Genomic DNA, 26,677 nt, shown 5'->3' on the forward strand with positions numbered 1-26,677 from the left:
ATATCTTGGGTGAGCAGGCAATGTTGATGGGGGCATGAAATAGCTCCTTTTTCAGAGTTCTGCCCACATGGCTAATATTATGAGACACTCTTTTTTAAAATCCCTTGGATCTGTGCTGGGTGTCCTGCACAGACTCAGTCTGGCATTATTATTACTTTTTTTATGAATCTCAGGGAAACCATTCTGCTGCTGAGCTAGCCTCACTCACACATTTCATTTATCCACCATAATAAGAATATCAATACCTTGGATTTATATAGAGCCTCTCATCCAAAGAGGTCAAAGCTTTTTAATTTAATTGGATGTTCCTGTGGCTTTAAGAGCCTCTGGGTATATTTACAAATGTAATAATAAGAAACAGTCTGCTCTGGTTTACAATATAATAGACAGCATAAAACAAGACCTGAGCATACACTGCCTCTCACCTTCACTGCACAAACATATCTGATGCCTGGCCGTGGGGTTCAAGGTCCTTTCTGAGCGGATCTCCATGTATTTTTTCACCCGTGACTCCACTTTTTCTCTGTGAATTCTTTGTTTTACTCAAATTAATCATTTAACATAGGATGCATGTCTCCACTTTGTATGGTACCTTAACATGTTCTGCAAGGCCCTTCACCTCCTCCGTAGGTGTTTTAAGTCTGTACTCTTTTTTTGGGCGGGTGGGGGAGGTCAAGTTTACTTATAACCCACCTATGAAGACCATGAAGACCACTGTAGGAACCTGGCCTTCCTTGCTTATTTCCCATGGAAACATCTGCAACGTATACACTCTTGTTCTTTGGGCATTAATGCTGTGTTCACGGTCATTTCTTTTCCTGTATAGCATGTCAGCCCCTCCACACAGAGAAGTCTATCATCAATCCCCTGCTTGCATGTGAGTGCTCAGTCGTGTCCGACTCTTTGTGATCCCATGGACTGTAGCCCTCTGTCCATGAGATCTTTCAGGCAAGAATACTGGAGTGGGTTGCCATTTCCTCCTCTAGGCGATCTTCCCAACCCAGGAATCTAACACCAGATTTTCTGCATCTCCTGTATTGCAGGAGGATTCTTTACCATGCCATCAAATCACTTTGATGTTCATAGCCTTAGTTGGTCCAAGTAGCCTGGTGAGTTTGGAAATTTGCGTTGAAGGTTGAATGTTACAAATGAGCAGACGCACTGTGCCTTCCCCTAAATTTTTCCCCATGTTAAGAGTTTAGTGCAAGTTTAGAATTAGTTTAGATCCCCTAGGATAGAAGCAATGAGAAAGGGTGTGGTTGTCACCTGAAGATGAAAAGTACAATGGTACAAAGGTTTCCTGTGAAAACAATGTATTGAATGAAGGTTTAATTGGGGTGTGTTGATTTAATTATCATGTAATTGCATTTGCAGTGTGTGACGAAAGTTCAGTTCAGTTCAGTTGCTCGGTCGTGTCCGACTCTTTGCGACCCCATGAATCGCAGCACACCAGGCCTCCCTGTCCATCACCAACTCCCGGAGTTCACCCAAACTCATGTCCACTGAGTCGGTGATGCCATCCAGCCATCTCATCCTCTGTCATCCCCTTCTCCTCCTGCCCCCAATCCCTCCCAGCATCAGAGTCTTTCCCAATGAGTCAACTCTTCGCATGAGGTAGCCAAAGTACTGGAGTTTCAGCTTTAGCATCATTCCTTCCAAAGAAATCCCAGGACTGATCTCCTTCAGAATGGACTGATTGGATCTCCTTGCAGTCCAAGGGACTCTCAAGAGTCTTCTCCAACACCACAGTTCAAAAGCATCAATTCTTCAGCACTCAGCCTTCTTTACAGTCCAACTCTCACATCCATACATGACCACAGGAAAAACCATAGCCTTGACTAGACGGACCTTTGTTGGCAAAGTAATGTCTCTGCTTTTCAATATGCTATCGAGGTTGGTCATAACTTTCCTTCCAATGTTTATGTTACCTAAATACATATTTAAAATTTATTTTTTGCAAATATTCTATGACATACATAAGTTTACCCATATGACCTTAGTCTTACAGAGGTGTATGTATTCTCTTTAGAAATTAGGTTAGTGATGATACTCTTCAGGTAGTCTCTTTCAGCATTAAAGGCAGTCAGTCACAACACAGCATGACATCCTCTTCTTTCAAGTTCAGTTCACTTCAGTCCCTCAGTAATATCAGATTCTTTGCGACCCTGTGGACTGCAGCACACCAGGTGTCTCTGTCCATCACTATCTCCCTGAGTTTCCTCAAAGTCATGTCCATTGAGTTGGTGATGCCATCCAAACATCTCACCCTCTGTCGTCCCCATCTCCTCCCACCTTCAATCTTTCCCAGCATCAGGGTCTTTTGCATCAGGTGGCCAAAGTATCGGAGTTTCAGCTTCAACGTCAGTCCTTCCAATAAATACTCAGGACTGATCTCCTTTAGGATTTGATCTCCTTGGAGTGCAAGGGACTCTCAAGAGTCTTCTCCAACACCACAGTTCAAAAGCATCAATTCTTTGGCGACCATCCTCATGGAAAAGAAATGCAAAAAAGCAAAATGGCTGTCTGGGGAGGCCTTACAAATAGCTGTGAAAAGAAGAGAAGCGAAAAGCAAAGGAGAAAAGGAAAAATATAAGCATCTGAATGCAGAGTTCCAAAGAATAGCAAGAAGAGATAAGAAAGCCTTTCTCAGCGATCAATGCAAAGAAATAGAGGGAAACAACAGAATGGGAAAGACTAGAGATCTCTTCAAGAAAATTAGAGATATCAAGGGAACATTTCATGCAAAGATGGGCTCGATAAAGGACAGAAATGGTATGGACCTAACAGAAGCAGAAGATATTAAGAAGAGGTGGCAAGAATACACAGAAGAACTCTACAAAAAAGATCTTCATGACCCAGATAATCACGATGGTATGATCGCTCATCTAGAGCCAGACATCCTGGAATGTCAAGTCAAGTGGGCCTTAGAAAGCATCACTACGAACAAAGCTAGTGGAGGTGATGGAATTCCAGCTGAGCTATTTCAAATCCTGGAAGATGATGCTGTGAAAGTGCTGCACTCAATATGCCAGCAAATTTGGAAAACTCAGCAGTGGCCACAGGACTGGAAAAGGTCAGTTTTCATTCCAATCCCAAAGAAAGGCAATGCCAAAGAATGCTCAAACTACCGCACAATTTCACTCATCTCACATGCTAGTAAAGTAATGGTCAAAATTCTCCAAGCCAGGCTTCAGCAATATGTGAACCGTGAACTTCCAGATGTTCAAGCTGGTTTTAGAAAAGGCAGAGGAACCAAAGATCAAATTGCCAACATCTGCTGGATCATGGAAAAAGCAACAGAGTTCCAGAAAAACATCTATTTCTGCTTTATTGACTATGCCAAAGCCTTTGACTGTGTGGATCACAATAAACTGTGGAAAATTCTAAAAGATGGGAATACCAGACCACCTGACCTACCTCTTGAGAAATCTGTATGCAGGTCAGGAAGCAACAGTTAGAACTGGACATGGAACAACAGACTGGTTCCAAATAGGAAAAGGAGTACGTCAAGGCTGTATATTGTCACCCTGCTTATTTAACTTCTATGCAGAGTACATCCTGAGAAATGCTGGACTGGAAGAAATACAAGCTGGAATCAAGATTGCCGGGAGAAATATCAATAACCTGAGATATGCAGATGACACCACCCTTATGGCAGAAAGTGAAGAGGAACTAAAAAGCCTCTTGATGAAAGTGAAAGTGGAGAGCAAAAAAGTTGGCTTAAAGCTCAGCATTCAGAAAACGAAGATCATGGCATCTGGTCCCATCACATCATGGGAAATAGATGGGGAAACATTGGAAACAGTGTGACAAAAGTAGCCCATCATTTTTGATGCTTACCCAATTCTTGCTCTTTTTTTGTTCCAAATTCTTCCTTATAAGTTCTGCTTATAGAAGCAATGCCTATTCAGATAAAATTTGGAAAACACAGTAAAGTGTTAAAAATAATGAAAAATTCCATTTTTCTTGCTCCTCAAAACAACTTTGTAATACCCAGTTCAGTTCAGTCGCTCAGTTGTGTCCAACTCTTTGCGACCCCGTGGACTGCGGTATACCACGCCTCCCTATCCATCACCAACTCCCAGTGTTTACTCAAACTCATGTCCATTGAGTCCGTGATGCCATCCAACCATCTCATCCTCTGTCATCCCCTTCTCCTCCTGTCTTCAATCTTTCCCAGCATCAGGGTCTTTTCAAATGAGTCAGTTCTTCACATCAGGTAACCAAAGTACTGGAATTTCAGCTTCAGCATCAGTCCTTCCAATGAATATTCAGGACTGATTTCTTTTAGGATGGACTGGTTGGATCTCCTTGCAGTCCAAGGGACTGTCAAAAGTGTTCTCCAACACCACAGTTCAAAAGCATCAATTCTTCAGCACTCAGCGTTCTTTATAGTCCAACTCTCACATCCATACTTGACTACTGGAAAAACCATAGCCTTGACTAGGTGGATCTTTGTTGGCAAAGTAATGTCTCTACTTTTTAATATGCTGTCTAGTTTGGTCATAACTTTCCTTCCAAGGAGTAAGTGTCTTTTAATTTCATGGCTGCAGTCACCATCTGCAGTGATTTTGGAGCCCCCCAGAATAAAGTCTGTCACTGTTTCCACTGTTTCCCCATCTATTTGCCATGAAGTGATGGGACCAGATGCCATGATCTTCATTTTCTGAATGTTGAGTTTTAAACCAACTTTTTCACTCTCCTCTTTTACTTTCATCAAGAGGCTCTTTAGTTCTTCTTTACTTTCTGCCCTAAGGGTGGTGTCATCTGCATATCTGAGGTTATTGATATTTCTCCCGGCAATCTTGATTCCAGCTTGTGCTTCTTCCAGCCCAGCATTTCTCATGATGTACTCTGCATATAAGTTAAATAAGCATGGTGACGATATACAGCCTTGACATACTCCTTTTCCTATTTGGAACCAGTCTGTTGTTCCATGTCCAGTTCTAACTGTTGCTTCCTGACCTGCATACAGATTTCTCAAGAGGCAGGTCAGGAGGTCTGGTATTCCCATCCCTTTCAGAATTTTCCACAGTTTATTGTGATCTACACAGTCATGGCATCCGGTCCCATCACTTCATGGCAAATACATGGGGAAACAGTGGAAACAGTGGCTGACTTTATTTTTCTGGGCTCCAAAGTCACTGCAGATGGTGATTGCAGCTATGAAATTAAAAGACACTTACTCCTTGTAAGGAAGGTTATGACCAACCTAGACAGCATATTGAAAAGCAGAGACATTACTTGTCAACAAAGCTTCATCTTCTCAAAGCTATGGTTTTTCCAGTGGTCATGTATGGATGTGAGAGTTGGACTATAAAGAAAGCTGAGCACTGAAGAATTGATGCTTTTGAACTGTGGTGTTGGAGAAGACTCTTGAGAGTCCGTCCCTTGGACTGCAAGGAGATCCAACCAGTCCATCCTAAAGGAAATCAGTCCTGAATTCATTGGAAGGACTGGTGCTGAATCTGAAACTCCAATACTTTGGCTACCTGATGGGAAGAACTGGCTCGTATGAAACGACCCTGATGCTGGGAAAGATTCAAGGTCGGGGGAGAAGGGGACGACAGAGGATGAGATGGCTGGATGCCATCACTGATTTGATGGACGTGAGTTTGAATAAACTCCGGCAGTTGGTGACGGACAGGGAGGCCTGGCGTGCTGCAGTCCACGGGGTTGCAAAGAGTCGGACACGATGGAGCGACTGAACTAAACTGACTGACACAGTCAAAGGCTTTGGCATAGTCAATAAAGCAGAAATAGACGTTTTTCTGGAACTCTCTTGCTTTTTCGATGATACAACAGATGTTGGCATTTTGATCTCTGATGCCTCTGCCTTTTCTAAATCCAGCTTGAACATCTGGAAGTTCATGGTTCATGTACTATTTATGAAGTGCTGATCATGTATATGTCACAGTTTTACTATAATTGTCTAATGGAAGTTCTATCATCATATGCTTTATTGATAAGGAAAGTCATGCCCAGAAAGATTAAGTAACTCACCTAAGACAGTCTGCATCTCTGGTGGTGCAGTGGTAAAGAATCTGCCTGCCAGTAAGAAGACACTGGAGACTCTGGTTTGATTCCTGGGCTGGGAAGATCCCTTGGAGGAGGAAATGCCAACTCACTCCAGCATGCTTGCCTGGAAAATCCCATGGACAGAGGAGCCTGGTGCACTACAGCTCATGGGGTTGCAAAGAGTCGGAGACAACTGAGCATGCACACACTAAGATAATCTAACAAACAGGTGAAGGGCTGGGAGTGAATCACAAGGACCCCTGTGTCTATAAAGCAGTCGTTCTCCATTCCCACCTCTCAACCCCCGCGAATCACGCATCTGCTTTCTGTTTGTATGAAATCCTTTAATCTAGGTAATTTTTTTTTTTTATAAATGGAATCATACACTGTGCAGACTTTTGTGTCTGACTTCTTTCACTTAGTATATTGTTTTCAAGTTTCATCAATGATGTAGCATGCATTAGTATTTCATTTCCATTTATGGTTGAATAATATTCCATTGGATGTTGATATGTCACATTTTGTTATTAGAGAAGGAAATGGTAACCCACTCCAGTATTCTTGCCTGGAGACTCCCAGGGACAGAGGAGCCTGGTGGGCTGCTGTCTATGGGGTCGCACAGAGTCAGACACAACTGAAGAGACTTAGCAGCAGCAGCAGCAGCAGCACATTTTGTTGATACTTCAATCATATACCACATATCATACCACAGTTTTTTCAAGATTCTTCTTGGCTATTTGAGGTTCCTTGCCATACAGTAAATTCCTTGTATTTAAATTTTAGGATCAGGTTTTCCAATGCTGCAAGAAGACTATTGGAACTCTCATAAGGATTGCACTGAATGTGTAGATAGCTTTAGGGAGTATTGACATATTAATGATATTAATTCTTCCAACCCATGCTCACAGGATGTCTTTCCATTTATTTACATTTTCTTTAATTTCTTTCAGCAAAGTTTTATAGTTTTTAGTGTTTAAGTCTTGCATCTCCTTGGTTAAATTTATTGTTAAATATTTTATCTTTTTTTGATGCTATTGTAAATGGAATTGTTTTGTTAATTTCCTTTTTGGATTGTTCATAGCTAGTGTCTAAAAATACTATTGATATTTTTGTTTTGATATTGCATCCTGCAGCCTTGCTGAATTAATTTATTAGCTCTAATAGTTTAAAAAAATTCTTTAGGATTTCTATATGTCAACCACGTTGTCTACACATAGAGATGGTTTTAGTTCTTCCTTTCTAATTTGAGTGCCTTTTATTTTTTTACTTGCCTAATTGTTTTGGCTAGACTTTTCATTACTTCACTGAATAGAAGTGGCAAAGTGGGCATCTTTGTCTTGTACCTGATCATAGCTTGAAAGCATTCAGTTTTTGACCATTGATACCATTAGCTGTATTTTTTTTAATAAACAACCTTTATCATATTGAATAAATTCCCTTCTACTTCCAGTTTTCTGAGTGTTTCATCATGAAAACGTTTTTCGATTCTATCTAAAGCTTTTTCTGTTTCAACTGAGGTGATCCTGTTTTTTTTTTTTTTTTCCCCTTCTTACTGCCCACATCCTAAGGCACTAGGCTCAATTACCCCTTTTCACATACGTGCATTCTTTAATTTTATAACCTGCTTTTTGCAAGTACATCACGAACATCTTTTCTTCATTAAAAACCACTAAAACTATGATTTCCAGTGGCTACATATTATATTCTTGTGTGGATGTTCTATAATTTACTTAATACATCTATGTTGTTTTAAAAAATTTAACATTTTGTTCTCTCTCTCTATTTCTCTAGAATCAGAATCCCTAGAACTGGAATTATTGAGCCAGAGGTAATGAACACTTAAAAAAATAAGTATATGTGTGTGTGGGTGTGTCTGAAAGTTATTTTATAAAATCACTGTGAACCTCTGCCAGCTGATACCTGCCTAAACAAAGTAGTGGAGGTGCTCTGCGCTCGCTATTTCACAGCTCCAGGACCACTCTGTCTGCTTTCTATTCATCTCGGAAGTTCTTTAATCTCTACTGCTACTAAGCAGCTCACTTACTACCTTCCCTCTTCAATTTATGCACTTTCCATTCTTATGGTAATCTTGTTCTGTTCATTTCATCTACTGAATTTATGACTAAGCCAGTTGAGCCAGATGCAGGACATATGAAAACTTACCAGTAAAAATGTTAATAAAGCACAGTTGTGCATTATTGCCAACTATATTTTATTTAGCTTGAGAAGAAAAGGAATCTGAAGCTGGTCAGTTTTGTTTCCCGGTTTTTCTGTTTTCTTTATCAATATCCATTTGTGTGTTACTCCTTACATATTTTTTAGAATTGTCCGGAAATAAAATAACTGAATTCACACATTAAACTAATGCATAAGCATTTAGTTTTAGATAATACTAAAGAAAAGAATTTCTGTATCTATCCATTTTCGTATTTTATTGGATTTTTAAAAAACTACTTGTGTTTAAAGTAAAAACTTTGTCATACAGACATCAAGCACAAGACCCTACTGAAATACACACCCCATGTACGCGCTTTGGCATCGTCAGATAAATATGATTTAAAAACTAATAAAATTCTAAAAACAATAAAACTGGGGAAAAACTCAAGATCAGAATAAATACAAATGAAGATATTAGAAGATTTCACCAAATCGCAACTGGTTTAGTTTTCCTGCGCGCCCTGGAACCGCGGAAGGAAACTACAATTCCCAGAGTGCTTAGAGAGCTCGTGGGGCCTGAAACTTACTTCTTACGTCCCGCCTCCTCTCTTCAGCGATTGGGTTATCCAGTTCTGTGACTTTGGACTTCACTTCTCCCATTGGTGCACTCTAAAGAGAGGTCAATTACAGAGTTTACACTTGGTTCCTTCCAGCCCACCCGCTCTCCCTCCCTTGCACCAAGATGGCGGCAGAAGGAGCTGGTGGGAAATACAGAAGCACAGTCAGCAAAAGCAAAGACCCCTCGGGGCTGCTCATCTCTGTGATCAGGTGAGGGAGGCTGGAGGCAGGGGCAGGGACAGGGGGCAGCGGCTCGATTTCCGCTTTGGAAGGGAGAAGGGTTAGCTGGGTTCCACCCTGCCGACCCCTCCCTTCCCTCCTTGCCTCCCCCAGCCCCTCCCAAGGGCCCCCGCAGTTCTCACTTTTTCTCTGGGGTTGGGCCAGAGGGAGGAGCCTGGCCTCTCAGTGTTTATCTAATTTACTGCCAGAGCTTTCCACTAGGGTCCCCGGGCCCTAAAAGCACGGTCTTTGGGGTTTGGTAGAGAAAGCCAGGTGTGTTCACTTACTCATACATGTATTGATTGATTGTCTTCAGCATCGCTCACTGTGGAAGGCACCTTGTTCCCTGGACTTCTGGGTGTCAGGCCCTGACGTCCGGAGACCTCTGTCACGAATTGCAGATTTTGTTTTCACACGTTGAACACCTCCAACCACCTGTGCATGGATGGCTCAGCCTCAAATACGAGAGCCTGTCGTGAGCTGGTTAGAAGAGTTGTGGATTTGAAGGCACACATCCGTGCTGATTTTTGTTCTGCCTTCGTGTTCCGATCTAGTCTTTAAAAAGCAAAACAAATTTCAAGTTATCCTCTTTGCATATCATTTTCCCAGACTGTATATGGTGGGGGTAGAAGTAGTCGACCTTCTAGGGGCCACTTTTTCTTAAAGTAAATTCTAGTAAGGGTGGATAATTCATTCAAATTCAGCTAAGGATGATACAGGGAGTGGCTAAAAGCAAGCTGAACAAAATGTATTACGACACGTTATGCTGTTAGCATATGAATTTCAACCCATGTATTTTTAATAAAATGAAACATCTCCCTCCCCCTTTCCCCCACCTATGCTAAACTTTCGGTTAAGTTTTGGAGGGCTTCTGATGACCTTTTAAAAACCTAGGCTCAACAGTATCTGGTAGTTAGTAGGCATTTGAATGAATGAACAGATCTAAATTTTAAAACAGCCCACCCACTCATGGACTGATAAAGACCCATCTCAAGGGTATTTAGGCCTCTCTGAAAGTAAGATTGTGACATATGAAATCATTATTACAAAATTTTCTTTAGGATTAAGAGGATAATTCTTCTCTGTATGGAAATATGTAATATACTTGGTAGGTCATACAGAGAAAATGCAGTTTTCTTGTGGACCCAGTCTTGCCAAGACAAAACACAAGTAGTGTAAATGTTCATCATGATACTAAAACTCCAAGTAGAATATTTTTAGTTTCCCAGCTTCACTCCTGTGGAACTATAATACATGAATTTATTTGGATTCCTTTTTGAGCTTGTTTATTTATTTATTTCTGCTTTATAGTCAACATTCATTTAAACAGTACAAGTTTAGTGTCAGTGTGTTGTACAGAGCCTGGCACTTACTATGTAGTTAGTAAATATTTGTTCAATGAATGAGTGAATGCCCCGAGTTTTGCAAACATGGATTTGACATGATGGTACCCTTGAGAGTATAGACTACTTGAGGGATAAAATATGTAAGTAACAATGTGACATAAGGCTAGATGAGACAGATGAAATGTGCTGGCAATCTAGGAGAAGGAGCAGTTATTTTCAACAAAAGTGGAGTCGGGATTAGGGAAGATAGCAGTATATACAAATGTACCTGCTCAGTTATGTATTTATGATTTTGTAGTCTTTGCTCATTTGTTTTTTTTTTTTTTTTGTATATAAGTTTTCTTAAAGGTCATTTAAATTTACCCAAAATGTCCTATATTTGAAAAAACCTTTATATCAAACTAAAGCTTTTTTTTTAAAACTGATACTGATTGGAAACATATGTTGCCTTTGGTCGACTGTGCCTGTATGTTCTTCAGGGGGAATATCCTGCTGGGTGTTCTGAGATATGATTTGGTGGCTCGTTTCTCTCTGTTACCTTCACATTACCACCGTGATTTGGACCTGCACATTTTTACTCTGACTTCTGTTGTATATTGTTAACTCATTTTTTCTTCCATATCCTTGGCCACCTCAGATCACTTGAATAACATTTTTACTTTATTATAATCTATTACCAGCATGCTATATTGGAGTATCCAGATCTAGCATCCTGGGCGAGTTTAGTAAGGATTGGGGATCATGGTTACTTAGGACCTTAAGACTGGATGTTATTGGTCTCAGAGTATTTCAACATTTCTCTGAGTCACAGGAAAATTTTGGTGTTGGAGTGAAAATTTGGGTGTTGCTAATTCCTTGTTTCCTCCCTGATGTGCTCTGAAAACAGCCAGTGGTTTCCATTTCATAAATAATAGCAGTGAATGAGAGGAAAATGGTAGTTTTACTTTGGTATTTGGGATGCGGGAGTTTCGGGGGCGTAATTGAGGGAAGAATGCAAAGAGGAAAGTAGTTGATAAGAGAGTAGCTCTTAAAAGTTCTCATCACGAGGAAAGATTTGTGGTGATGGATGCTAACGTATTGGGATAATCATTTTGCAATATACGTATATCTCAAATCATTATGTTGTGTACCTTAAATAATTACAATGTTGTATGTCATGTATATCAATATAATGGGAATAAAAAGAATGGAGGATTCATATGTCTTGTTAGTAGATTGTTCTGTGACTCTGAAGTTGCTGCTTTGTCTATTTGTTCAATTTGTATTCTTCCTGTTACTTTTCTTGCAACATTGCATTCATGATTGTAAATTCCTCACATGAAACTTTGATTACCTCCTCTTATCCTTAACCTCTTTTCCAATTCTCTCTTAAAGACTGTAGCTTTCCTGGTTGCTTTGGCAACAAGCCTCAGAAAGGAAAACCATTTTAGATTCAGGTTTATAAAATCTGAACATCCCTGAAGATGTCTCTGGTACATGTGAGTTCTCTTGCAGGCTTCCTTGGACCTGTCAGGTTGTCACAAAATAAATGGCTTGTGAGTGATAGAGTCCATTGTCCTTTGAAGAGTTTGATTAGTTTAGCTTTATCTTTTTCTATCAATGAGCAGTTGTTTTCCTTTTTTGAATAGTGAATGTTAAAAATTCTCCTTTAGTTCTCTGATATGTAAAAAGTGTCATTTCTGTGCTCCATTATGTATTAATATTAGCATAGCACTTTATATTCTCATACTATTCCTATTAGTTGGAACACCATTTATTGTTAGAAGCATCTTTTAACTGGAAAAAGACTGTAGGTGGATGAGGCTTTGACCTGAGGACAGTGTCAGAGTACACATGGGGAATACCCAAGCCTCATCACTGTTTGCAGCCATGAAAGAAAAGTGAAGTCGTTCAGTCGTGTCCGACTCTGCGACCCCATGGACTGTAGCCTACCAGGCTCCTCTGTCCATGGGATTTACCAAGTAATTAAATGGTGACTATTTTGCTAGTGTGATAGTGCATCACTTTAAGGCATTTAAAAGTCAAAATGATGTAAAAAAATATAGTGTAATTGTAATGGAGGGGTTACATTTGGTGGATGGGTTATTTAAGTGCTTTGAGACTCCTAAGTGCAGTTCTTAACCATTTGCAAAATACTGAATAAAGCCATTTCAGGACGGCCGGATAATTCAGAGTGGACTCGGGTTTAACAAAAGAGGTGGTTCTTTCGTGAGGTGGGACTTTGATGAGACATAGTGTTTAGGATTGATTTTGGAAGCTTCTGTTAACCACAGCTTTTGGTTTTAAGTCTTGCCCCTGACCCTTTAAAATGAAAGTAATCCGGTGGACCTGATCACCTGCTGATGTATAATTTGGACAGTTTTACGGACACACGCAGACACAGCATTTCCTACTTTTCTATTGATCTTTTCCCCCTAACCTTTTGCTTGGTGTGAAGTTGGGGCAGGCAGCCTTTCTAAACGGGAAATAAGCAAGATGGCATTTTGGAGATGCTATTTTATTTTTGTGAGGTCTTGTCAGATTTTTAATTGGGAAATGTGTCTACCACTTACTGTTAGGTGATTTACTTCCCAATTAAGTGTTGACTCTCTTCTCTTTATAAGTTGGCCTTTAATAGCTGGCTTAATTGAGAAGACAAACTTCAGCTGTGACTGGAGGAGACCTCCTTGAAACCTCAGAGCAGAGCTTTTGTGGACAGACACTGCTTACAGATGGCAAGGAGGTCTGAAGGCAGTAAGAGGAGCACATTGTCATCAACTTTTATGTCTTCACAGAAGTTGGAATTCCAGAAACTTAGAAAATCATTTATTGTAGACGCCTGTTAAAGCCCCTTCCTCTTCAGAGTATTTTGGTCAGCCCTGTATTTAATTCAAAGTACACTTTGTTGCAGGAGTCCACGTTTTGGTTTAGAGCTTTGAACAAACAGCTTTGAGGTCCATGACACAAATTGTGGCAGGAAAGGCCATTGGAGCAGAGTCCTGGAGATTGTCGGCTTCACTGTGGCTCAGCGGTAAAGAATCCGCCTGCAATGCCGGGAGACCTGGGTTTGATCCTTGGGTTGGGCAGATCCCCTGGGGGAGGGCTTGGCAATCCACTCCAGTATTCTTGAGCTTCCCTGGTGTCTCAGATGGTAAAGAATCCATCGGCAATGTGGAAGACCTAGATTCGATCCCTGGGTTTTGAAGATCCCCTGGAGGAGGATCTTCCTGGAGTGGAGGCAACCCACTCCAGTATTCTTGCCTGGAAAATCCTGTGGACAGAGGAGCCTGGCGGGTCACAGTCCATTTGGTCACAAGAGTCGGACACGACTGAGCAACTACACCACCACCACCACCCTTCTCCAACCTCCTCTCCCATCCAGGCTGTTTAATGTTGGGTGATATGATCAGCAAAAGTTTTTCTTCTTAGTAAAATCCAGCTGTCACTTGTTTCTTTCATGGATCATGTCTTTGATGTAGCTAAAAAGTCATTGCTGTACCCAAGGTCATCTCAGTTTTCTTCTTTGCTAACTTCTAGGTGTTTGATATTTAGATCTCATATTCATTTTGAGTTAATTTTTGTGAAAGCTATAAGATCTCTGTCTAGACTGATTTTTGTGGTCAATGTTCAGTTCTCACACCATTTGTTGAAAAGACGATCTTCTCCATTGTTGTATATATGTGAGGTCTTCACCAACATTCTGTGCTTTCTGTTCTCTTTTTATGCCTGCTTGTCATCACAACTTTTCCCATTTTCTTTTATAAAAATTGTATCACACAAACTTGTTAAAAAAAAATAATCAAAGAGAAACATCGTCTAAAACTCCCGTTTCTCAAAATACTGTTTTTGTTTTTAAGGTTTTCATGTAGATCCTGTCCATGTACATAGTTGTAGTTATAACAAAGTTAACATATTTTTAGCATAACAAAAATGATACTATATCTTTGTAATTGTATAAATATTTAACTGGGGGGATTAAAAATATAGAAAATGATAGAGACATATAAATTACTCATATTCTCTTCACCTAGAATTAACCATTGTTAATAAATTTTCTTTAAGCTTTTAAAAATCATTGCACTGTTATAAAAATGGTATATATTCATTGTAAAGTAATCAAACAATGGAAATGCAGAAAACTGCAGATGAAAGTAAAGAAATATGAGTCCAAACTTTATTTTCCTTAAGTTACCATCACTAGTATTAGCTGAACCTAATTTCAGATCTCTCTCTGTCTCCCTTTCTCTGTGTGTCTCTCTGTATTAAATGTTGGATGGATAGATAGAAATAATAAAAAAAAAATGAGTATGATATCATACTCTATGTGTTAAACTTATAACTTTACTGTCTCCATTTTTAGGGTATATATATATAGCAAAGTGCACACATATTAAGTATATGACAATTTTTGCTTTTGTAACCACTACCCATGTCAAGATAGACACTCCCGGCATCCTTGTTAATTCTTTTTCCAGTTCAGTTTTTTTGTAAGGATACCCTGTTGTTCCCAACACCACTTGTTTAAAAGACTGTTCTTTTTCCCCTGAATTTCTTTTGTACCTTTATCGAAAATCGGGTGGCCAGTGTGGATCTATTTTTTGACCCTCTAGTCTGTTTATCTTAATAACAATGCTGCACGGTCTTGATTTCTGCCTTTGTAAGTCTTGGAGACAGGCAACATAAGCTTTCCAGCTCTCTTCTACTTTTCCAAAGTTAATTTTGGCCCTTCTAGGTTCTTTGCATTTCCATGTCCATTTTAGAATTAGCCAATCAATTTCTAAAATAAACCCACTGGGATTTTGGTTAGGATTTCTTTGAATGTCCTGATTCATATGGGAGAGTTGACATCTCAACAATATGTCTTCTGATCCATAAACAGTATTATCTCTCTTCACTCAATTCCTCCCAGCAGTTTCTTTGTAGATTTCAAGTGTAAGTCCACGTGTTGTCTGTCATACTTACCTCTAAGTAGTTTAAGACACTTCCTGTTGTCCCACAGCTCCCTGAATACTGATGCTGTCTTTCTCTCTTTTTATTTTTTGGTCTTTTTTTTCCTAGGTGGGTTTCTTTTTTTTTTGTATATGGTTTCTGTTGCTGTGTGTTAAACTTCATTAATCTTTTCTGCAATTCCCATTCTGCTGTTAATTCCATGTAATGCAATTTTTATTAGATTGTGGTTTTGCTCTTTCAGAGATTTAATTTGGGTCTTTTAAAAAAATATTTTCAGTCTTTCCTGTAGTTTCTTGAACGTACGGAATGCAGGTAACTCTTTAAGTGTTCTTGTTCACTAATTTTATCATGTCATCATTTTGGGATTCGTTTCAGTTGATTAATCTCCCCTCCCCCCACATGCCTTGCACTTCTTGGATGCTAGACTCTGTGATTTTTACCTTGTTATGTACTCAATTTGGATCTCTTTGTTTTCCCATAAGTACTCTTGACTTGTTTTCTGGGATGTGGTTAACTTACTCAGAAACAGTGTAGCCCTTTGAGGCCCTGTTTTAAATTTTGCTAATTGGCTTCCCCCCATGGTTCAGCAGTAAAGAATCAGCTTGCAGTGCAGGAGCCAGGGGTTCAATCCCCGGGTCGGGAAGATCCCCTAGAGAAGGAAATGGCAGCCCGCTCCAGTATTCTTGCCTGGGAAATCCCATGGACAGAGGAGCCTGGTGGACTCCAGTCCATAGGGTTGCAAGAGTCAGATGCGACTCAGCGAGTAAACAACAATCAGGAGCCAAGCAGCGTTTAGTTAAGGGCGGTTTTATCTCAGACTGTGGCAGAATCCTTCTTAGTGCTCCACCTCGTGCTCTGTGAGTGGTGAGATTTTCACTCTGGCTGTGTGTGATTTCAGATCATTGTTCTCGAAAGTGCTTTCAGATGGTTCTTATTGTGGCTTTGAGTAGTTTTCTACCACACGTGCTTGGGGGAAGACTCTAGGAAGCTTCTCCACAGATCTCCAGGGTGCTCTGGTTAGCTCTGTCTTCTCCAGGACTCTGCTCAGCAAACTCCAGCAGCTTTCATGTCCAAGTTTGAAATCTTTTGTTTGCTGTTAAAGATGGGAGGGTAGATCTGTTTCCTATGATTTCATCCAGTCCCGGAGCAGAAGTCTATCAGTGCTTCATATTTAAAAAAAAAAAAAATCTCAAAAGGTTAATTTTCCTTGGTCCAAATTTTGGGTTGCCTATGCTCAAAGAGGAAGCATAAGATGCTCTAAAAAAAGTTGTAGCCTGAAAGTGAACTAGGTACCTCAGCACTGATGGTCTTTCTGATTTTGTAGTATTTTGTGGACTGTTTAGTTAAAATTAACTTCATATAGTTCTTTTTCAGGAGCTTTTCCTTCAGAACTCTTAGAAATGCCTTGGAACTAGTTTGTATCTGTTTATATATTTATTTTTTAAAATATAGTTTTTTTATCTGATACCTGTGATGGTATTGTTTGTTAACCTGAGGTCTAGTGTGGCTGCTGCTGCTAAGTCGCTTCAGTCGTGTGCGACTCTGTGCGACTCCATAGACGGCAGCCCACCAGGTTCCCCCGTCCCTGGGATTCTCCAGGCAAGAACACTGGAGTGGGTTGCCATTTCCTTCTCCAATGCATGAAAGTGAAAAGTGAAAGTGAAGTCACTCAGTCGTCTCTGACTCTTAGCGACCCCATGGACTGCAGCCTACCAGGCTCCTCCATCCCTGGGATTTTCCAGGGAAGAGTACTGGAGTGGGGTGCCATTGCCTTCTCCGCTAGAGTGGCTAGTAAATGTATTTTCTTTGGGTGGCATGGTACTTAGAATGTTTCTGTTGGTGGTTGGGTTTTGTTTGCACTGGGGTGTTTCAGCTTGTGCTGGCATTTTTCAGTTTGCAGTGGTGAGCTCTGCTCCCTCTGGTCTTATACTCTGCTGCTCCTTATGTTTTTGTTAACGGCTTTCTAGCTATGGAATGAGTTATGACCTTGGTCTTTATGGTAGCCAGTCCTTTGTGTTTTTCACCTTGAAAAACCAGGGACCCTCCATTTAACAGGAAGTTATAAGGGAAAATTGTGTATCATTTAACATGGTAAGAAATGTATTTCAAGATCCTTAGGAGAACCTTTGAACCTTTATTGACTTTTACTTTTTTAAAAATTTTTATAAAGCCCTTTCAAAAAATACAGTGGCATGTAATTCAAGTGTTTTTTCCATTGGAAACTTGCTGTCTAAATTTACTATCGTTGCACTGAATATTACGAGAAGCATTGTTTTATACTCAGAATATCACTTAACAGCTTGTTAGGAATGCAGAATCTTCAGCATCGCCTGAACCCCTTGACCCGAATCTGCCGTTTATAGGAGTCTCAGGTGAGTCTACTACTCATCAAAGTTTTGAGTAGCCCTTAAAGATGTACGTTGGGAAAGTAAGATACAAGAAACCAGGTAGTGTTAACTTGTTTTTAGCTGAGATAATGGTATGGCTGTCTTTTGAAAAGTACTATTCTTAAGAGATACTTACCGAAATAAACCAGTAAAATATCATGACTAGGATTTGCTTCAAAATAATAAGGTTAGAGCCAGTGAGGGTATAGACAAAACATGATGGGAATGTGCTGCTGATTGTTGAAACTGAGTTTGATGAGTTCCTTAATTTCTGTTCGTGTTTGAAAATTTCTGTAAACATGCACATGTATGTGTATAATATATATGCTGGGGAGATGGAAGGTGGTGGGAATGACAAGGTTCTGTAGATTAATAAATTGCAGAAATGCTACATAATATATTCATGTTCTGTTCACTCCGGCCCCACCCAAACACTCCCACCCAGAGGTACCTTGAACATTAACATATTAAAGTCTCCTGAAACTGAATGTGGTTATGAAACCTGCTTCAATTTGTGTAACCCAGGATTTCCAAACTATCCTATCAGCATATAATATGTTAATATAAACAAAACACTATTTCTGAGGAATTCACGAGAAACTCCTCATTAGGAAATAGTCTACACATTTAAAATGATCAAATACTGTACTGCGTTGTAGTAACAAAGGCATTCCACTGGAGGTGAAAAACGAGATGACTGGAGATGATGCTTTAAGGATGTGATGCTTAAAATGGGAGTGGAAGAGAGGTGGAGTTTGGTTCACTAAGGGTGGGGGAGATTTTAAGTGGATTTTGTCAACCCTTGACTATTGTAGGCTTTGTTAAGAGCGATTCTCCTTAATTTTGGTAATGGCCTTCTCTGTTGGGTGCAAGTTGACTGCTTTTGGTCCCCAGAAGTGTGGGTTATATAACTGAATTAATTGAAATACAAAAAACTTCATGCATCGGGTGTGGTAATTGGCCCTAAGTGCTGTCTGAAGCAAGACACCCGTGAATTTTCAATTGACTTTAAAGCAGAAATTGTTTACTGTCACTTGATATGAAGTGAGTTTCTTTGGAGTGAATTAAGGGATGTTTTTATGCCTCAGAAAATTTTTTCAGAGGAACTTGTCATTGTGAATCTCCATCAGTCGGGGTGGGATTGTCTTGTACTTTGTGGGATCTAATAAAACGTAATTAAGAAGTAGTTGCAGTGTCCAATTGAATATAATAAAATCCGATTTAAAAGTGTTACATTTGGTTATGCTTTGACTGACTACGTCATGTCTTATGTGATTATATAGTGATACACATCACATATATTTAATGTGTGATCTTTTTCTTTCTGCCAAACTCAGAATTACGATGAGGGTCTCTCATTTTCACAGTTCATTGGAAGCCTTGGTAGGACTATTCATCTTATCAAAGGACGCTGCCTCACATAACAGGCTTTGAAGACCAGTTTGAAACTTGTTTGGTTCAGGTTTGTAGTCTTAGTAACCTCTCTTTCCACCACTTTCAGTTCAGTTGCTCAGTCGTGTCCAACTCTTTGCGACCCCATGAATCACAGCACGCCAGGCCTCCCTGTCCATCACCAACTCCTGGAGTTCACTCAGACTCACGTTCATTGAGTTAGTGATGCCATCCAGACATCTCACCCTCTGTCGTCCCCTTCTCCTGCCCCCAATCTGTCCCAGCATTAGAGTCTTTTCCAATGAGTCAACTCTTCGCATGAGGTGGCCAAAGTACTGGAGTTTCAGCTTTAGCATCATTCCTTCCAAAGAAATCCCAGGGCTGGTCTCCTTCAGAATGGACTGATTGGATCTCCTTGCAGTCCAAGGGACTCTCAAGAGTCTTCTCCAACACCACAGTTCAAAAGCATCAATTCTTCGGTGCTCAGCCTTCTTCACAGTCCAACTCTCACATCCATACATGACCACAGGAAAAACCATAGCCTTGACTAGATGGACCTTTGTTGGCAAAGTAATGTCTCTGCTTTTGACTATGCTATCTAGGTTGGTCATAACTTTCCTTCCAAGGAGTAAGCGTCTGTTAATTTCATGGCTCCACCACTTTGCTGCTGCTGCTGCTAAGTCGCTTCAGTCGTGTCCGACTCTGTGCAACCCCATAGACGGCAGCCCACCAGGCTCCCCCGCCTCTGGGATTCTTCAGGCAAGAACACTGGAGTGGGTTGCCGTTTCCTTCTCCAGTGCATGAAAGTGAAAAGTCAAAGTGAAGTTGCTCAGTTGTGTCCGACTCTTAGCGACCCCATGGACTGCAGCCCACCAGGCTCCTCTGTCCATGGGATTTTCCAGGCAAGAGTACTGGAGTGGGGTGCCATTGCCTTCTCTGCTCCACCACTTTAGTTTGTACTTAATGTTACTCAGAACTGTACTGAGTGCCCTTCGTGACATAACAGGTATATGTTACTTTCAGGCATGTCTCAGGTTGGCTGTTATTGTTATTTTCGAGGAAAAGAAAATCTGATTCACACTTTGAAATAAGGGCTGTGGTGGTGGTGGCTTAGTCACTAAGTCATGTGCTCTTTGCGACCCCATGGACTGTAGCCCGCCAGGCTTTTCTGTCCATGGGATTTCCCAGGCAAGAATATTGGAGTGGGGTGCCGTTTCCTTCTCCAGGGAATCTTCTTGACCCAGGGATCAAACTTATGTCTCCTATATTGCAGGTGGTTTCCTGTATTGCAAGCAGATTCTTCACTGCTGAGCCACCAGGGAAGCCCTTGAAATAAGGGCCAAGTGGATCTAATAATGTTGCTTAATATCTTCTAGTTAAACGCATTTTAACTAGAAAAAAACAGTTCACAATTTCAAGAATCATGTCAGCTCTAGACTTTTTTTTTCTTACATCGGGGCCAATAATAAAGAATATTATGTTCTAGAAAGATCAGGAAATTGTTTTCTTCCTGCTTGGAGTGAGGTTCAAAAATTAGTTCAGCCTTGAATATCTGAGAATTTACCAATTCTCAGTTTGGGGCTTATAAAATGTTAGAATGTTGTAAGGATGACTCCTTATTTTCTGTTCTTCCCATGATGCAATTTAAAAAATTCATAAGAATTGTCCTAATGAGAGAAGGCCGTACTGATGGATTCAGGTGCTTGATGAGTGGGGGAAAAAAATGCGGGGGCTCAGTGATCTGTAGTGTGTCTACTGAGAGTCCCGTTGAGTACTTCCCAGAATGGGGATCACTGAAGAGGCTTGATTTTACTGTGGGTTTTGCTGTGTAGAACTGCTGGGTCCCGGTAAGTTATTTCTGGATATGTGGAGCCTTACTTGTAATTAGTTTTTCTGAGTTGCTTGGAGGGATTTCCATTAATTGTTCTGTGAATCTTGATTATTCCTGGAGGAGAGGTCACTGGATGCCGACAAGGAATGCCCTTAGTAGACAATTAAGCGTATTAACTGTTTTCAGAAAGCCTGACTTAATGCTAATTATACCGCAGGTGTCACCAAAATTCAGGTGTATGATGTTAAATATTTCTTATAGCAGGTTAATTAATTCAGTTATCTGAGACTCTTATCAGGCAGCTGACTCTTCTCGTGGAAGAATCTGTGTTGCTGTGGTTAAGTGGGGGGTAACTGACAACATCTGCCTTGAGAGTTTACCCAAGCAGAATAACACAGCTTGTGTTTTACAGGGTGGTGTACTTGTCTGCTCAGGCAGCTGTAACAAAATACCACAGACTGGGTAACTTGGGAGACTAGAATCTCCTAGTCTCTCTTCTAGGAGACTAGAAGTCTAAGATGATGGTACAGTCAGGGCTGGGTGACAGTTGAGGCCTCCTCTTGGCTGGGAGATGGTCACCTTCTCCTTGGGTCCTCAGATGGCCCTTCCTCTGTGAGTGCATGGAGAGGGAGAGGGCTCTTTGGTGTCTCTTCCTCTCTTTATAAGGACACCAGTTCCATCCCATTAAGACCCTGCTCATATGACCTGATGTAATCTTTATGACCTGCCTTCTAGGCCCTGCCTCCAAATGCAATTATGTTAGGGCTTCAGCATAATGAATTTGGTGGTGTGTGTGTGTGTGTATGTATGTGTCAGTGTCACAATTCAGTCCGTAGTATGTGGGACTCTGTGCACTCTTAGTTGTTAAAATATCCTAAAATGCTTTCAGAGTGACAATCTGGCAATCTTGAGAAGCAGGCAAGAGCCCTGGTCAGGCTAATTTTTTACAGTTGGTTTTCAACCTTACTACCTGCTTTTCTGTCTTACAATGTTTAATAGTCCCCTATTAGCCCTGTAATACCAAATACTCGTACTGTGGACTCTCTTCAGAGAATTACTGTCTGGTTAACTTGAACTATCAAAAGGCTTGCTGAAAGGCGGAAATTAGTGAAACATAATTTGATTCACTTAGTCCTTTAAATTCCCTAAATTCTCTTCTTAGATGAAAATCGTTGGAAAGCTTTACACTCTGGCCTATATTCAGGGTCTTTGAAAAATCTGTTAGGTCTTAGTTGTGTTTTAATGTTATGTTCTTGGAGGAACGTGTAAGAAATGGCCATGTAAGATTTGTTACTGTTTCTAGAAGGTTGTTGAGGACATTGTTCACTGTATTGTATAATGTCTCCTTGTTTTTTTTTTTTTTTTTTAATTTTATTTTTTATTTTTAAACTTTACATAATTGTATTAGTTTTGCCAAATATCAAAATGAATCCACCACAGGTATACCTGTGTTCCCCATCCTGAACCCTCCTCCCTCCTCCCTCCCCATATCATCCCTCTGGGTCGTCCCAGTGCACTAGCCCCAAGCATCCAGTATCGTGCATCGAACCTGGACTGGCATCTCGTTTCATACATGATATTTTACATGTTTCAATGCCATTCTCCCAAATCTTCCCACCCTCTCCCTCTCCCATAGAGTCCATAAGACTGTTCTATACATCAGTGTCTCTTTTGCTGTCTCATACACAGGGTTATTGTTAGCATCTTTCTAAATTCCATGTATATGCGTTAGTATACTGTATTGGTGTTTTTCCTTCTGGCTTACTTCACTCTGTATAATAGGCTCCAGTTTCATCCACCTCATTAGAACTGATTCAAATGTATTCTTTTTAATGGCTGAGTAATACTCCATTGTGTATATGTACCATAGCTTTCTTATCCATTCATCTGCTGATGGGCATCTAGGTTGCTTCCATGTCCTGGCTATTATAAACAGTGCTGTGATGAACATTGGGGTACACGTGTCTCTTTCCCTTCTGGTTTCCTCAGTGGGTATGCCCAGCAGTGGGATTGCTGGATCATAAGGCAGTTCTATTTCCAGTTTTTTAAGGAATCTCCACACTGTTCTCCATAGTGGCTCTACTAGTTTGCATTCCCACCAACATCCTTGTTTTAAATGAATTTTTTTGAAGAGTTTACTATTAAAGTTTGCTTCCTTGGAGGAACTGGAATCTGGCTTTTTAAGAATGAGAATTACTGGCTAGATTTCCCTTTTTGCATCTGCTACTAGGAACCTCAAAGTTGAATTGGTGGCTCCATTTCATACACACTACATTTGTCCATATGACCTGCATAACTGTTTTACATTTATATGACGTTGTTCTACATCTCTTTAACTAGTTCCCCTTTCTCGTTTCTATTGTCCAGATTCTTGTAGTAACCATCTCAGATCTTTTTTGGAAAGAAGTGGAATAGAATTGACATGAAACTTGAAAGTGATTATTGTTACTGATTATTTACCATTAGCTGTTGTTTGAAAGTTGCCTTGGTGCTAACTCCCAGGTGACTTGAGAGAACACTTTGGCGTAAGAGCCTGAAAAGCTGTCCTGATCTGGCTCCCAGCCTCCTCCCTGACCTTGTCTCGTATCACTTCCTCGCTTCTCTGAAGCTACATTGACTTCTTGGCCATTCCTCATTCCTTTAACAGGCCAACCATGTCCTACTTCAGGATCTGTGCATCTACTGTGGTCTCTGGAATCAGTGTTCCCAGGTAGTTAACGTCTGCTCACTGCCGCCTCCTCCCACCGCCACCCTCCCCACAGTTTTCTAGAAAGGTCTGTTCAAATGCCATCTTTTTATTTTTTGATTAAAATTAAAAAAAAATTAATTGAAGGATAATTGCTTTATAATATTATGTTCATTTCTGCTAAACATCAACATGAATCAGCCACAGGTATACATGTGTCCCCGCCCTCCCACCTCCCACCGCACCCCTCGAGGTTGTTGAGGAGCACCAGCTTTGGGCTCCCTGCATCATACAGCACGTTCCTGCTGGCTGTCTGTTTTACATCTGGTGATACACGTTTCCATGCTACTGTCAACTTGTCCCACCCTCTCCTTCCCGCACTGTCAAGTCTGTTATTTGTTTTTCCTAATTAAAAAATGTTTTTGTCTTCTTCCAGGTCTTCATTGCTTTGTGGGCTTTCCTCTAGTTGTGAAGCTGGGACTACTCTCTAGTTGCTGTGTTCAGGCTTCTCGTTGCGGTGGCGTCTCTTGCTGCTGAGCATGGACTCTGGGGTGCCAAGGCTTTGGTAGTGGGGGCTGCCGGGCTCTAGAGCACAGGCTCAGTCGTTGTGGTGCACAGGCTTAGCTGCTCTGTGGCATCTTTCCAGACCAGGGATCGAACCTGCGTCATCTGCATTAGCAGGTGGATTCCTCACCACTGAGCTACCCGGGAAGCCCCTCAAACGCCCTCTTGATCTGAGAGCCCATTCCGGCCTCCTTGTGTCAGAGTCTCCTCTGTGCCCTGGCTTCCCTTTTCCGTAGCTGCTCCCGTGCTCTCCCGGCCTCCGTGGGCTGCCTGCTTTCCCCCACTAGACCAGACTGTGCGCTTCATGAGGGAGGGGCTGGTTATATTCACAGCTCTATCTTAAGCTGCTCAACAGCCTTGCCTGCTAAGCTGTGGGTGTGTCAGAGCTGTTTGTTCAGTTGACTGAATGGACTAAACAGGGTCAAGGTAACTCTTGTTGGCCCTTTCCTCCAGATTTCTGAACAGGCATTTCTTTGTGTGAGATAATCTAGCTTCAGTTGTTTCTTAAGGCAGGAAACGACCCTCCATGACCCATTCAGATCCTGCATTTTGCTGCTACTCATTATTTAGCTTTGCCTAAGCACTTAATGTGCCAGGCACCGTAAGAATACAGAGAAAAGGTCTGATCTCAGTTCATAAATATCCTCAGGCATTTTCCAGCAGGGGAAGCTTTAGGGGGTTGGGGCTAACAGTGTTGTGATTCACAAATGATTTATTTCATTGCTAATAATGTTTCCACCCACGCATTGAGGGCACTTTTATATTTTACAAAGTGCATTCACACGCTTCTCCAATCCTCATGATAACGTGGTGGGGCAGGTTCTCTTATGATCCTGTCTGTCTGACAAGGAAAGAAACAGACCCAGACATGTTAAGTGACTTGCCCAAGGTCAAAGAGCTTGAAAGTTTCACAAGATGCCTCATGTTTGACATTTGGTCAGTGTAGTAAGACACTTCTGCTATGTTCCTGATGGTAGAATTCTAGATTTTTTTTGCACCCTCTTATTCTGTCTTTAGGCAATGGCACCCCACTCCAGTACTCTTGCCTGGAAAATCCCATGGATGGAGGAGCCTGGCAGGCTGCAGTCCGTGAGGTCGCTAAGAGTCGGACACGACTGAGCGACTTCACTTTCACTTTTCACTTTATGCATTGGAGAAGGAAATGGCAGCCCACTCCAGTGTTCTTGACTGGAGAATCCCAGGGACGGCGGAGCCTGGTGGGTTGCCGTCTATGGGGTCGCACAGAGTCTGACACGACTGAAGCGACTTAGCAGCAGCAGCAGCAGCATTCTGTCTTTGACAGGAAGTTATTGTTTCTCTTGAGTGATGGGTTACCTTTGGGTGACTAACCCTATTTTCATAGACAGGCTTTTTCTTTTGTTTGATCTTTCTTTTTTTTTTTTTTTTAAGAGTAATATTGACTTTTGTGTACTTCTCTTGTCTGGACACCATTACTCTATCAAGTCCAAAGTGAAAGCAAAATTGCTCCATAGAAGGAGCCAGTTATGGTGACTAGTTATTTTCCTTTCAAAACACTTGACTTGGCTACCCTGAAATACAGAAGCTGGTATCAAAAAGGAAGCTGGCAAACTTGGTTTTAGATCTCCAGTTATTTACCCTGGGTTTTTCTGCTTGTTTATAGGGCTTGCTTGGAGCTGATGGCTGTGAATTCACTAGAATCATTTAATGTACATGTTCCTTGTAGCTTAGTGTAGGTACCATGGTCCTTGAGGTCCACTGGGGAAATAAATTCCTTCCTGGGATTAATTAATAAATTCCTTCCTGGGATTAATTAGTCACGGCCAGTGATGTAATTCATCATGCAAATACCAGAGCTGTCTTAGTGAAAAATTCTTAGTGATCCAGAAATGCGTGTGTCCAGCTTAACTGAAATCTATGCTTTTATGCTTCTCCATGGACTGGATAGCCCATGGGGTCACAAAGAGTTGGACATGACTGAGTGACTTTCATGAACTTAGCAATAGTTTGTAAAGCATAATGACTTTGAGAGAGAAATGGAAAAAGTTCTGAAGAATGATTCCGTATCTTGAAAGCATCTTGGGATGGCAGCTTCAAGTAGTTTCTCCTCTGTTCCATGTCTTCTTTTAGGTCATGCTTATTAAACCTGTCCAGATTCAAGACTGTTACTGTTAATACTAAAAAAGCTGCCGGATGCCCTCCTGACATCTCTTGGCTGTCCACCCCTCTCTCCACATGTGGACTGTAGCTCGATTAGGGTGCAGTCCTGCAGCCAGTGGCTGAAGCCAGGAAAGGGTAGGTTTCATAACATGTATAGTGGGAAGGCCGTGGATTTTGACGTTACACTTTGCTTTCATTTCTGATGTTAGCTGTGTACATCTGTGCAAGTTACTTTACCTCTCTGTTCCTTTGATTCCTGATCTGTAAAAAGGTGGTGATACTGTCTCGTAGGACCATTTTGAGTGTTACCTTAAACTGTGTGTATAAAATAACCACTTCATTGTTTGTATAATCGATAATCAGTGATTTATATTCTGTGCCTCACCTTGAT

The 26,677-nt window shown here is 41.0% G+C and overlaps 1 protein-coding gene across 2 annotated transcripts in view; it reads left to right on the plus strand.

The window, feature by feature from the left end:
* The first annotated feature begins 8,854 nt into the window (after positions 1–8,854).
* EXOC4 (exocyst complex component 4) overlaps positions 8,855–26,677 on the plus strand; it is an 806,466-nt gene continuing 788,643 nt past the window's right edge. For both annotated transcript variants that reach the window (XM_070787321.1, XM_070787322.1), the window contains exon 1: positions 8,855–9,003. In XM_070787321.1, coding sequence (XP_070643422.1) covers positions 8,918–9,003 — 86 coding nt within the window. In that variant the 5' untranslated portion in view covers positions 8,855–8,917. The remainder of the gene's footprint in view (positions 9,004–26,677) is intronic.

Source organism: Bos indicus, chromosome 4 (genome assembly GCF_029378745.1).
Source record: "Bos indicus isolate NIAB-ARS_2022 breed Sahiwal x Tharparkar chromosome 4, NIAB-ARS_B.indTharparkar_mat_pri_1.0, whole genome shotgun sequence".
Classification (NCBI taxonomy): domain Eukaryota; kingdom Metazoa; phylum Chordata; class Mammalia; order Artiodactyla; family Bovidae; genus Bos; species Bos indicus.